This window comes from Fusarium vanettenii, assembly GCF_000151355.1.
Source record: "Fusarium vanettenii 77-13-4 unplaced genomic scaffold NECHAsca_184_unmapped, whole genome shotgun sequence".
Lineage (NCBI taxonomy): Eukaryota > Fungi > Ascomycota > Sordariomycetes > Hypocreales > Nectriaceae > Fusarium > Fusarium vanettenii.
The window spans coordinates 1-13886 of NW_003315706.1; the positions used below are offsets into that span (position 1 = coordinate 1).

At 38.5% G+C, this 13886-nt stretch overlaps 3 protein-coding genes across 3 annotated transcripts; 1 reads left to right on the forward strand and 2 right to left on the reverse strand.

Moving 5' to 3' along the window:
- Positions 1-2790: 2790 nt before the first annotated feature.
- NECHADRAFT_89499 (uncharacterized protein) lies at positions 2791-4391 on the reverse strand (the record flags this gene model as incomplete). The annotated part of the gene is made up of 5 exons (XM_003039075.1): positions 2791-2853; positions 2929-2969; positions 3108-3409; positions 3472-4115; positions 4182-4391. 5 exons carry the CDS (start codon positions 4389-4391, stop codon positions 2791-2793), a joined length of 1260 nt encoding a protein of 419 aa, XP_003039121.1.
- A 924-nt stretch (positions 4392-5315) lies between these two features.
- On the forward strand, positions 5316-7185 carry NECHADRAFT_89500 (uncharacterized protein; the record flags this gene model as incomplete). The annotated part of the gene is made up of 10 exons (XM_003039074.1): positions 5316-5520; positions 5585-5688; positions 5745-5788; positions 5844-6034; positions 6090-6187; positions 6289-6378; positions 6434-6576; positions 6640-6778; positions 6858-6962; positions 7018-7185. 10 exons carry the CDS (start codon positions 5316-5318, stop codon positions 7183-7185), a joined length of 1287 nt encoding a protein of 428 aa, XP_003039120.1.
- A 1690-nt stretch (positions 7186-8875) lies between these two features.
- Positions 8876-9478, reverse strand: NECHADRAFT_56692 (uncharacterized protein; the record flags this gene model as incomplete). The annotated part of the gene is made up of 1 exon (XM_003039076.1): positions 8876-9478. The coding sequence occupies one exon, from the start codon at positions 9476-9478 to the stop codon at positions 8876-8878; it is 603 nt and encodes a 200-aa protein (XP_003039122.1).
- Positions 9479-13886: the final 4408 nt, after the last annotated feature.

Below are 13886 nucleotides of genomic sequence, written 5' to 3' on the forward strand. Positions count from 1 at the left end.
AAACCTTTATTTAATTATATTTTATTCCTATAAGCTATAAGAAGTAAAACTTAATTACTTAATTTATATTAAAGAATTCTTACTAATTATTAATACCTTTAAGGAATTTAAATATTACTTAAGAGGAAATTTATATTAAATTAAGGTTTATATAGATTATAAAAAATATCTTATACTTCGCTATAACCTAAGAACTTAATTAATAATAACTTTGCTATATAAAATACTTTTTAGAATTTAATTTTATTATTATTTATTAAAAAGGATTAAATAATAATAAAGTTAATATTATTAGCTAATAACCTAATTATAATATTAAAATAATATTAATATAAAGATAATTACTTAAGTATAATAAAAATAATTACTTATAATTTATAATATAAATAAAATAATTATATAAATTATATAAATAAAAAATATAATATAATTAAAAGTATTTAGTAATTTCTTTTATAAATTTTATTTATACCCCTTATATAAATACTAAGGATTTATAAAAATATTTAAAAGATTATAAGAATATAAATATTATTTCCTTAATATAAAATAATATATTAGAAATATAATATATTAATATAATTTATATATTAAGATATAAATATAATAATATAAACCTTATAATATTTTATAACTTTTATTAATTATATAATAATTATAGGATTTAATTATAATAGATTTTATTATAAAATTACTTTTATTAAAAAAACCCTTAATTAATATTATTTATAATAATATCTTTATTATTATTAATTATCTTATAAAATTTATATATTTTATTTTATTCTAGGAAATAATAAATATAAAAAAACTCTCTTATATCTTTTTATAATAAATTATTAATATTTATAAATTACCTTTAGAAATTATCTCTAATAAAAGACTTATATTTACTTCTAAGTTTTAATAAATATTTATAATATAACTTAGTCTTAATTATAAGCTTATTATAATATTTTAACCCTAAGTTAATAAATAAATAAAAAAAATTAAACTAAGTTATTAAATAATACTTATAATATTATATTAATTATAAATAAATTAATTAGGTTAATAAATTACTTATTACTTAATTAGCTTATAATATAATATTTAATAAAAATATAAGGATAATTCTAGCCTTTATAAATTTTAGCTTTACTATAAATATTTATTAAATAAAATAAAAAAGATTAATTAATCTTAAAGCTATTCTTATTAATAATTAGCTAAAAAACCTATATAAAGAAATAAAAATAAAACTTAAATTTATATAAACATATATAGAAACCTATTATAACCTTAAGTAATTAATAAGATTAACCTATAAAGAAAGAGAAATAATCTATTTAGTAATATAAAATATTATAATAAAATAATAAAATAAAAAACTTAATTATAAGTATATTAGACCTTTTAAAATCCTCTAGAAAATCTTAAAAAATAATTATAAATTAGACTTATCCCCTAAGATTAAGCTCTATCTAATCTTTTATATTTCCTTACTTAAAATAATTAAAGATATTATTTATATTAAATATTATAATAAACTAAAAGAAATTAATAAATCGGAAAAATATATAATAGAAAATATTATTAAGATAAAAAGAATTAATAATAAAATAAAATATTTAATTAAATAAAAAAATTACTTTAAATCTAAGAATACTTAGGAACCCTTAGAATACCTTATAAATTTATAATACCTCTTAAAGGATTTTTATTATTAATAATAAGAATACTTAAAGTATTAAGAAAACTAAAATTAAGAATATCTATATAAATTATGCTATAGATATCCTTAATTAATAAAGACTTTTATTAATTAATTTATTTTAATTCCTTAAGAGTATTAATCCCTTTTTTTATGAAATTAATTCCTTAAGTTATTAAAAAGCGCTTTTACCTTTAATATAATTCTAATTAAAATAATAACTTATTTAACTTATATTAAATATACTTAAGATTCTCGCGGCGAGAATTTAATAAAGCCTTAATAATAGCCTCTTAATTATTTAACCTTTTTGCCTTAATAATAATTTAGCTTATTATAATATATATTAGTAAAAGAAGAAAATATATTACTTAAAAAACCTATAAGATAATAATAAAATATTAATTATATTATAAGAATACCTTAGGTCGATATAAAGATTGTACTTAAGATAACCCTCTAATATCTTATATAATATATCTCTCTTCTCGTAATAACTATAAGGCATAACTTTATAACTAAATTAATTAATTTTAGCTATAATTAAATAATATATAATTATATTGCGGTTTAGATTAAAAGATTTTTTTTTATTAATATAACTTAATATTATATTAGCTTATAAATATTTATAAGAAAAAATTAAGATTAATTAATTAAAAAAAAACCTAGCCTAGAAGATAATCTTAAGGGTAAGAACTAATAAGAGAGGAGAGATTATATTATAGCTTAAATTACCCTTTATTATATACCTAAATATTCCCTATATTTTCCCTTCGTAATATATTCATCATAAAAAACCTTATTTCTCTAAGTATAAGGCCCCTTATATATATATAATATTTATTATACCTTAGATAAATACTTAGCTTTCTTAGCTATTAATAGACTTTAGTTACCTTTAAGACCTTCTTAACCTATTATTAAGATATAATACCCCTTTATATAGTAACGCCGAGACCTCCTGCTAATATTAAACCTAGCACGCCTGGTTTATTCCCTTAGAAAACACTAGATGTCACATAATAGGTCGCGATATTAGCTACTTAAGTGCGTCACGACTTTATTAGTTTAGGGTTGTCTAATACAAAGTCGTATTAAGTTTTCTTATCTTGCAATAGCTTAGCAGTTCTTATATGTGTTAAAATATCTCCGCTAAGCTATCTCATATTATATATATTCCTGGTTATTAATCTACTAAGGGCCTTCACGTCCTCACTAGAGAGCGAACAAACTGTTGAGGTTTTAGCAAGGAGCTTCGAAGCCTCATAGTAAGCTAATAAACAAAGGAAGTATAGTACGGGCTACATAGGTAATATCTGGCATAAGAACCGCGAGCGGAAGCCATGGAAAAGCAGAGGAGAGAACATAATCTTCATTTAATACTTCTACTTCGCAAAAGACTTATACAAACCAAACAGGATAAGGATAGATGCTGCGAAGAGCACCACATCTAATATCCGCTCTCGGTGATGCCACTCTCTCCTAACCTGAACATCAATCTGATGCCACTTCCACGCCTTTACCGCTCGATACTCCTCTAACAATGCAGGTGTAACAGGGTCTGGCATAATGTCTGTTACATCGAACAGCAGTTTAAACCCAAGCTTGATTCCTGACGCTATGATAGAATTTGGCGATCCAAGCTGCTGCTGCTTGCGCACCTTTTCAGATACCAGAGTCAAGAGAACACTACGTCCGAGCCAGTGTAACTGTCTGTTTAGCTTTGTTAGCCTTTAGAACCTTGGAACCAGAATGTTGTTTCCAGCCTTCTGTACCTTGGAAACCATAGTGTGCTGAATTGATCAAGGAATGCCTGGGCAATCTCATGGCCCTTCTGACGGTCTTCGTCATTGGTATACTCCTTGAAAGGCAAACTCTGGAACCATAAGTAGAAATCTTCGAGTTCTGTCCAGTTTCTGGGGAAATTGGCACCATAATCCCGAAAGTTGGCTCCCGGCTCCGTCCGAAAGTGAGAACAGACGCGTTCGGCCCAAGCAGGCCACGCCGCGGCTAGATGGGGATGGGGTTTCTGATTGCGCGCCCCAACGAGCTTCCGTAGGTATGTCTCGAAGTATGCAGAACCAATGACGGACATCATACCTTCCCAAGGGGAAGAAAAGGTTCCAGGGACATTCCTCCATAGGCCGGCATGCAGCTTGTTGACGCTTTCGATATCTTCTATCGTTTCATCAGAGTCGCTTCCATACCACATCCAATCTAGAAAGTGGTTTTGGGTCTCATAGAAGCGTTGGTGGCCACGCTTGTAGACTCTTCCGCCGTGGTGAATAGCAGCCGCGCCAGCGGGGGTTTGTACTAGGTGTACAAATGTTGAGCAATATCCAATGGCTACCGCGAAACTCGTGCCGGCAAAAAAATTGGCTGTCCGAATGATCTGATCGTACTCGGTTTCGGGATCCAGCTTCGGCAACGCAAAAGTGTTATCATGACACGCCTAGCTGCTGGATGGGACAAGATCAAACCATACCGTGTCTAGGTATTTGGCAATCCATTTGCCTTTTCGTTCCGACAACGGTGGCCATTCTGGGACAGGCCGCTTAGCCTCTGCTGGCGGCCTAGGCTGCCTTGGGTTGTTGTTTAGCTGATCGATGCTGTCGGTCCCCGGGGGTAGCCTTGTGGTGAGATCGATTTGGTAGTACTCCTTGGTTCTCGTGATGAGATGTGGTGTGGCTGACATGACTGGAGCAAAGGGAATTGGTATAGAATAACGCCTAGAATAGGAAGACAGGCATTGGTAGACAAGGGCATAGAGTCAAGGCAAAGATGCTGGGGGTGAATGGAAATTTTGTGAAGTGATTAGGTACCTTTGAAGGTATGAGAGTGCGAGTTTTGATGAGAGCGCACGTCCTCCCAACGCGATCGTTGCTTGAGCAGGATGGCTGAGCTTGGTTAGATCGAAATATGGACGATCGGCACCTGACAACAGTGGTCTTACTCGCTCATCCCCGTCAAGGACCCTTGTTCCCAGATCCAGCCAGTCGGAGGATCCAACGGTGAAAGAAGGTTCCGGCCCGTTGAGCGGAATCACATCCCGGGCGGGGTTGTCTACCATCCATCACCTGATGTAGGAGACTGGCCAGGGTCAGTTGCCGTCACATTTGCCGGCGGTCACTATTCCGGTGGCCTTCAGTTGAGTCCGTGTGCGTCTTCGCGCATCGGTTCAACCATCGGCGAAAATGGATTAGCTGAGAACGGGGACATGTGCCGGCTGGGATCAACACCTCGTGGGAGAAGTGCCGCAGCAGATTGATCTGTCAATGGGAGAAAACAAGATGGTGGCATTGTACATCACACACAGAAAGGCTTGCTTTGGGGGGGTGAACAGCGGGACCAGAGAAGGGCCTAGAAGTACCTGAGCAAAATGGCAGAGACTAGTAAGGCTTGGGGAAGTGCGGTGTTGCTGGTTTGGGCGTGTTTCTTTTGGGCTTAACGAATACTTATATGCATCAGGTACTAAAGGAAGGCCTTCTTTCCTTAGCTGTAGCTGATATGGTCCCAACTTTCTACACTCATATATATTCTACAAGCAAGCCGCGACGCTCCCCCGCAGCATCCACCGTCCAGATCTTGACTCAATCGCTACTCACACTTCTTACACACAATGGCCCTACTATTGCAATATTTCTTGGCTCTATCTGGCCTCATATGCTTCTATCTTGGACACTCCATCATCTACAATCTTTTCTTTCACCCTTTCCGCAAGTTCCCCGGCCCCCCGCTGGCCAAGATCTCTCGGGTCTGGAGTAGACGGGCGAACTTCCAGGGGCTCAAGTACATGAGAATCCACGAAGCCCATCAAAAGTACGGTAAGTCTTGAAAGGAATAATACTTTCTAACTCGACAAGTGAGTTCTTTTGACTGAGTACGTAGGTGCCGTTATCCGAATTGGACCAAATGAGCTATCTTTCGCAGACCCTTTGGCAATCCGAGATATTTACACCACAGATGATTTCCAAAAAGAGGAATCTTTCTACGTGCGTCTTTTCTTATCTTGGCTCTCAATTTACTCCAGATTAATATGTTTGCTTAGTTTTCTAAACGAGGTTATGAAGAAGATCACCTTTTTAGTTTTACGTAAGATCCTCTGGCCTATGCCTGGAAATTAACTCATCGCATTTCAACTGTTTAGAAACCCTGAAGCGCATAGCCAACGTCGTAAACTACTATCACGCGGGTACTCTCAGCGCAGTTTGCTAGCTATCGAGCAAGAACTTTCTACAAAGATCCAAATATTTCTCCAAGTTATCGGTAAAGACAGTGCAGATGGGAAGCCAGTCGACATATACAACCGAGTGCATCTCTTGTCATTTGATGTAGTTTGTATGAAGAAGTCGCTCTTAGTTTGTTAAACGGCAGAAAAGCTGACAGGCCGCAGACTGGTTACTATTCGGAGATGACCCAAAGTCATTAGAGTCAGGAGGAGAGCACAAAGTCCTGTCCTACTTCCGAGCCTGGAGGCCCATCTTCATTTATGTATGTATCATGGCATGGCCCATGCCCTCCCTTGACGCAGTGCTTCATCCCCTAGGACGTCAACTCCATGAGTGACGAGACGCTAAAACTTAGGTTTACAGAAGGAGTTCTGGCCTCAATTGGAGAAGATCGGTATCTACCTGCCGGGAGCACTTGGTGAAAACTTCCGCAAAGTCAAGGCATGGAAGGAGGTAATTACCAGCTTGAATTGTAGCTTGTATGAGAGCAATCTGACAACCAGCACAGTACTCCGTCGATCTTATCAGGAAGTGCCGCCAGAACACTGTCGTCACTCCGTTCTTTCGGTCCGTTCTCTATGGGGAAAAGGATGGCTATCTCGACCGACCACTCACGGACTCAGAAGTGGCCGAGGAATGCATGAGCGGGATGTAAGCTTGACTATTCTGTTCACTAGCTGTAATAGTTGATTAACCCCTTTTCTCTTGTTTTAGGTTTGGAGGAACTGGGACGACGGCAAACACCTTCGTTTTCCTGCTTTGGGCCACGCTCCAGCACCCGGGGGTAGTTGAAAAACTCAAAGCCGAGCTGAGAGCCGCCATTCCAAACGTTGGATCTGTTCCAGACTATCAGGTCTGCTCTATGAAAGTCCCCCATGTCACCTTTCTGGGCTAAAAAAGTACAGACTTGTTCTCGTTTACCATACTTGCAGGCGGTGATAAACGAAACCCTTCGCCTGTACCCAACCATCGTTGCCATAATCCCAAGAATCGCCATGCGGGATACCTCTGTCGCCGGTGTTCACATTCAGAAAGGAGTAAGCTATCTACATATTGACAGCACCTAACTACCGCTCACTGACTTGGATCTAGACTATTGTTGGAATACAAAACTACACAATACACCGGTGGGAACCTGCATTTCCCGAGCCAGAAAGGTTCATCCCAGATCGGTGGCTCGATGACGAGAATATTGAACAACGGAAGGAGGCATTTGTACCATTCTCCGTTGGTTCTCGAAGATGCATCGGGATAAAGTGAGTACCCAAGAAAGCAAACTAATTCTTGCTGGGCGCTAACATTAGCGAGTCTGGCACAGATGGAGCTGAGTAAACTCGTGGCAGCATTCTTTCGGCGATATGACGCAACCATCGATCCCAGTATGCAGCCAGAAGACATGAGAATGTTCGACAATTTTAGCGCAGGTCCAGCAGGGCGAAAGCTGCTCGTTCGGCTCAACGAATCGACCATCTGACCAGTGTGACATAGTCAATTCTCCAGAGGTTATTGGCTTGTTGGAAAGATTTCAACAGGTGTTCACGTTTTTGTGATTTTTAGTATAGGGGTCGGAAGGAGAGATGCGTGTTAGGCAAAATCTATCTCGATCGAGACATGGTAGTGTAGGTATGGTCGGATATATTTACAAATTGACCTTGGTATCCTCAGAGATAGCCTTGGAAGTCGAAGGCCATCGTCTGATACGAGAACCAGTCGTCAGTGAAGAGATCAGGAGCGAGACCCTGTACATGACCTTCGGGATTGTTGACACTGGAGCCAAACATAGATGTAGAGTCCTGGGGTGGCAAGCTGTAAGGAAATTCGGTATGTTGACTCTCTATGCGTGATATTGGGACCCCTGGAAACGAAGCAATGTTAGGAAAGAATGACCAACCCGGAGAGCAAGTCCGAGTGCGATGTTGGGAAGATGTAGATAATATACCTGTGTTCTGGAACTGAGACAGGCGATGTTTCATGGCCTCAATAACTTGGATTGCGCGTGCTGATGATTCTACCTTGTTGATATAGTGTTTAAATATATCCATGGCATATGCCAATGAAGTATCGACAGAAGTCATCGTATCCTCCTCAGAAGATAGCAAGGAAGCCAGCAGGACTGTGGCTGCACCAAAAGTGACTAGAGCACTCAGTGTTAGAATATTGAAGCAATAACGGAGAGACGGAAGACACACAGTAAGTGGTCCACCATGCTGAGCACCGATACACACTGCCCATATCCTGATGCAAGACGGATATCAACTCGCGCGCTGTGTCCAGGCAAACTTGACGCATTCGCCCAACAATTTGGTCTCCAAGACTGTTTTTTTCTCGCATGGTACAGTCTAATTTTCGGCTTGAGGCCGAGTAGGATAAACAAATAATGACTGGACGAAGCAAGAGAAGTCGTATATAAAGAAACCTAGGTGGATTGTTAGGGATGGTTAGGATGAAGAATACTCCATGAGGGAGCATACCTGCAGTAGAGAACCCTTGCTTGCAGCAGGGCGGTGCGGGTTGGAGTGTCTGAGCTACTTGACAGAGTTTCAAGTCTCAGATTCTTCGGGAGAGCTTCCAGAAATTGATCTAGCTTCGAGTTCAGCCGCAACATTTCATGCAAATCGGACATGGACCTATCCTGGCGTTGGCTAGCGGCGAGGTTCTTTGCTTGACCGGCGTCAGTGTAGAAGCATTCCAGTACCTCGGCCAAAATGTCGAAGAGCAGGACGGTGTAAACAAAAAGCCCCATCCGAGATTGTATCGCTGCTGGCTGGGTACCTTCTCCATCTTTGAGAAGATACTCGTCGTCGACCATGAGCGGTAAGGTTACTTGCGAGTTGTGTGGCAGCATGGCTGGCCTGCCAAAGGTAGTGCACATCAACCTTTATGTTTTGCAGATGGAGTTAGCAAATATTGTAGCAACTCACATGTGGCAACAGTAACTATGGTGGACTGCTTACCTATCTAACGTCACGCACGTGTACCACACTCGTCGGCGCATTTCCCTCTCAAGCTGATTACCTGTTTCTGACTCGCCCCGGTTGAGATGCAAGCCGAGACTTTGGGCCACTCGTGTTGCAAGTCCCACCATGTTCCAACATCGGCTGGAATATGTTGTTGACTGGAGGTGGATAGCGGTCAATAATAGCATCTGAATAATCGGTAAGGACGCTGCATCAAGAGAATCGATCGGAACGAGTCTCCTGGCACGCTGGTAGAACTCATCTGCCTGAATTGCCCGACTGTCCAGATCCACACTCTCAGTGAATCGACACCCGATTGCAAGAACGAGGTTGAGCTTTGCTAGCATCACTGGGTCGTCAACCGTGGAGTCCACTCTTTCTATGTCTGCCGGCTCCCAAAACAGCTGGTAAAACTGCGTGAATGTTGGTTTGTGTAGGACAGGAAATACAGGGTGAACGATACCCCAGAAACTCTGGAGGTAGCTATCCGAAACCCTTCGGATCGGTAGAAGATCTAGACCGGCTGGGCTCCTCTTTGGCGGACCGTTTTGTCCTAGGCTATGAGTTGCAGGTGTAGTTAGGTCTGTGCTGGGCATTGATGACCCATCGGTTTCATCTGTAGTGACGAATACGTGTTCGACAAAGGCAATCGTCGAGGATGCACCATATAGTAGATCATGATGATGAAAACAAGTAGGGACAGTTGCTAGAGCGTCCTGGGATTCTGCCTGGCTAGAAAGAGCAGTTGGAACTCCACCAAGGGTGGGCGGACTGTGGTTGTCGTGGGTTGCTGACGTGACATTGACAAGCCTGTCGGGCACACCGTTGGTGTTTACCATGCCACTCTCCAAGGGAGGTGAAGATCTGGATAGGCCTGATGCGAGGGTCAGCCGTAATATCTTTTGACTACCCGAAAAGGCGAAATAGCCGACGCGGCCTACCCTTCTGCCATCGACGACTGCTCCTGGGCTGAGTTCCGGAGGTGTTGTCGTCCAGCCCTGTGTGCCTGGAATCATAGCCCCTTTCAAGCTGCTCCAACCTGCTTTCTAATGCCCGTATATGCCTTTGGGCTTTTATTTAGCAACAAAAAAGGCCGGGCTGGTACGATAGGCTTACCTACCTTCGAGTTCTCAGAGTCCCCTCTTCATACAAGCAGTCTTCTCTCGAGCCTCGTTTCTCACACGCAGAGCAAACAGGGCGCCCACCGTCACACTTGGTCTTACGCACACGGCAGCAGTTGCAAGCGAGCTGTGTTTTGCGACGTTTGGAACGCGGTTCCTTGTACTGATAGTGGCTGCTGCTCGCCTCGATCCCGAAGCCGGGGTTGTATCCGTTCTGCCAAAGGATATCCTGGGACGACATTTGGAATCAGCAGCGGGAATCTGGAGATATGGAGACAGTTTAGAACTGCCAGTTGGGATATTAATCACGAAAGTGGGATATGGAAGCTCTCGTGAGCGGATAAAGAGAAGACAGAGGGGATGTCACAAATGCTAAGTGCTAGGAGAATCTGGGGTTGAGAGATGAAATTGCGGGGGATTTTTGACTAATCCAGATTTAGAATGGGCCGGTTCGGGGTTTGCGTCGGCACTTCCTTGACATGGATTTACCGCCAACTTGGCCTCTACAGGTAGAGAAGGGTTAATCATCCCTTTACATAATATATATCATAAGTAGATATTGAGAACAAGTTAAATACTAATCTTCTAGACGTATATCAATTCCATATACTCTTAAGTGTTTCCTGGGCGGCGTTTCCACATCGCCTTGCCCTCCTGCAGTATACCAGGTCGAGACCACGTTCGGGGACTACGTTCAAGAGCAATATTGCATACGCACCGCCACTGTACCAAACACATGTTGTTGCCCTAGATTATGCTTTTGAGGACCCGCATCATCGAAAACGCATCAGATAAGGCACACAGAGCAAGCCACCTCGAAGAGATGGGCATGCTGGGGAAGCCTTTCGTCATGTCGAATTGAGATTGTGTGAGCGAATCCGTCCAGTAACCATCTGGTGGAAGATAATTAGCGAATCATTCCCAGCTGGGCGTCAGCGCGCCTCCGCGAGAAGTTATTTAACCTGTAGGGCGTGCACAGAGAATGCCGACTATGTCTGCCGATGGGGCGTGCACAGAGAATGCCGACTATGTCTGCCGATGGAGCGGTCAGCAGAAAGGTGGTCAAGGGCTTGGACCAGGCGGGCTCGGCCTCACACCCGATGGTTTGAGGTCGATCGTCAAGGGCTCAATAGCATCCCTCTTTCAGTGCTCGGTTAGAGTAGAGTGTCCACAGGCCAGGTTTCCATTCGTTCCATATCGGTATCCCACCTCCGCTTTGATCGGCTTAGCCTCCCCTGCATATCATATCCCACTTGCATGCCATCACACATATTTCTTGCTTACAAAGTATGTGCATCTCACTGGGAGGGGCTTGCATAAGCGCTCAAACAAGGTTCAGTCCCGGTCATCTCCAGGGCATGGTACCGACAAACGAAAAGCGGCTCAGTGAATCGATTATGGGCCTTACTGTCATACAATCTTGGCGTCGAAATCCCCATTTGAGTGCATTCGGCTTCGGAAATGCACCCGAGCCGCTTACCTACGTAGGCTCAAGAACCACCTCTGACACTGGGAGTTAAAGGTCAGTGATTATGAAGGCTCCTAAAACTAATTTCTGTTTTCTATTGCCTCAACCTTCAAGAATATTCATTGATTCGACTGAACCTCTCTATCGAAATGGCCTTGTCGACGTTTGAAGCTATCAGAAGCGCCAATTGTAGGGGCTATACGTCCACATCCAAGCCCTTGACTCCCTCCGGTTTTGCTTACACTATCTTCAGTTATTACTACTCCAAACGACCCTAATTATTCGAGACTTATTCGACGATGGTTAGGAAATAAGGAATTAAAGCCCAAAGTAATATTTGAACCTATTAATCACTAGGACGTATCCTTAGCTATCTAATACGCGATGTCTAATAGGCTTAAGGTCGCTATGGTATCTAGTGGCCACTTATTTATAGCGGCCTTAAGCTCTAAGGGCCGGGTTTATATTAATCTTAGGCAAATAAGACAAATATATATCGATACTAATTTAGCCATAATGGGGTTATGACTATTAGGGGTAGCGCCACGGGAGGCGATATTATAGCGGCCTATAATGCCAGCGGCATATATATAGTTCTTCTAGCAATAAAAGAGCTCAGGTATACCAGCTTTATACTTAGTAGTAAAGTAAGCTAGACTTTAGGCCTCCTGGGTTTTACTATTAATTAATTCCTCGAGGTATAGGTAATTCTCGCTACTAGAGAGATAATTATCGCCTCGAATAATTCTAATTAGGACTTTTTCTTTATAATTAAGGGGGCAAAGTATAATTTTAATATTATTACTAAAATCAAGGTTTAAATATCAGGCCTTAGATATTATAGCTATAATATAATCAAGGGCGATAACGCCGGGTAAAAAACTAACCCCACTATATTAGCTAATTATAGGGAAAGAAAATATATAAATTAAATAAAATTAATTTAATTTCTCTTAACCATATAAGTTAAATACTAATAACTTAACTTAACTTAATTATATTTAACTTAAAGACTAAATAATATATAAAATATACTTATTATACTTTCTTATATAATAATTACCTTAGCTATTAATATAACTTAGTTATACTTAATACCTTAAGTATATTACTAAATATAATATTATATTACCCTTTAAGGTTATATAATATTCTCCTCTATTAATATAAACTAATATAATTAGTTTATCCCTTAAGAAATATCCTCTTATTATATATTAATAGCTTTTATTTAGAGGATTACTATGACGATCATAGGGTTCCTAAGGGATAAACTAGTTATATGGGTTTATATTAGCAGAGGAGAATATTATATAACCTTAAAGGGTAATATAATATTATATCTAGTAATATACTTAAGGTATTAAATATAACTAAGTTATATTAATAACTAAGGTAACTACTATATAAGAAAGTATAATAAGCGCGTTTTATATATTTATAGTTAATCTCTAGACTAATATTCTCTAAGTTCGGTCTAAAATAAGACTAATATTTTTAATATTTAGTCCTTAGATTAATATAGGTAATACTTAGTCCCTTTAGTCCTTTACTTAATTAGAGTATTTTTATTATATTTCCCCGCTTAGCTTATATTATAGCTATAATATAAGGTTCCCTTTCTATTAATCTTATCCTTAAGACTAGTTTTAATAATTAAGTATTATTAGTAAGTAACTCTAATTTATAAAAATCTTTTTTTATTAATATAATATTAGGCTAAGTTTCTAAGTAAATTTCCTTATAAAAACTTTCTAAAATATAAGATCTCTTTATTTATATTAAGGCTTTTAGTTTTAAAATTATACCTTATACTTATTATTTCCGCTAGGGCTTATCCTATAAGGTAATCTCTAATTATTTTAATTATTATTCTTATTATATTAATATAAAAATAATATATAATAGAGCTAATATAGCTTCTTTCTATAAGTATATATTAATATTCCCCTATAATTATTAATTAACTTTCTATAATTATAAAAAATATCTAAGAGTATAAATACCTAAAAGATAAGGAGGCTAAGGTAAAAATTACCTTAGAGGAGGTAATAGCTAAGCTTACTTATATCTAGAAATAAAAGAGATTACTTAAAGCGCATAGTAATAAGGCCTTTAAGCGTAGCCTATATACCTTAGAGGAGTTAAGTAAGCTCCGCGAGGAGTTATTTACTATTATAGAGGTATATTCTTTTAGGGCTATTAATTTAATTAATTAGAATACTATTAGTCTTAATAAGCCTATATTTAGTATTATTAATAGAAGTTTTTTAGAAAGTATTATATATTAATAAGGTATTCTAGGGATTCTTATATATTTTCTAAGTTAAGGTAATCTTTTTATTTAATAAAATATATTATTTTATTATTAATTTTATTTATATTAAGGATAGCCTTTATAATATATTCTTCTAG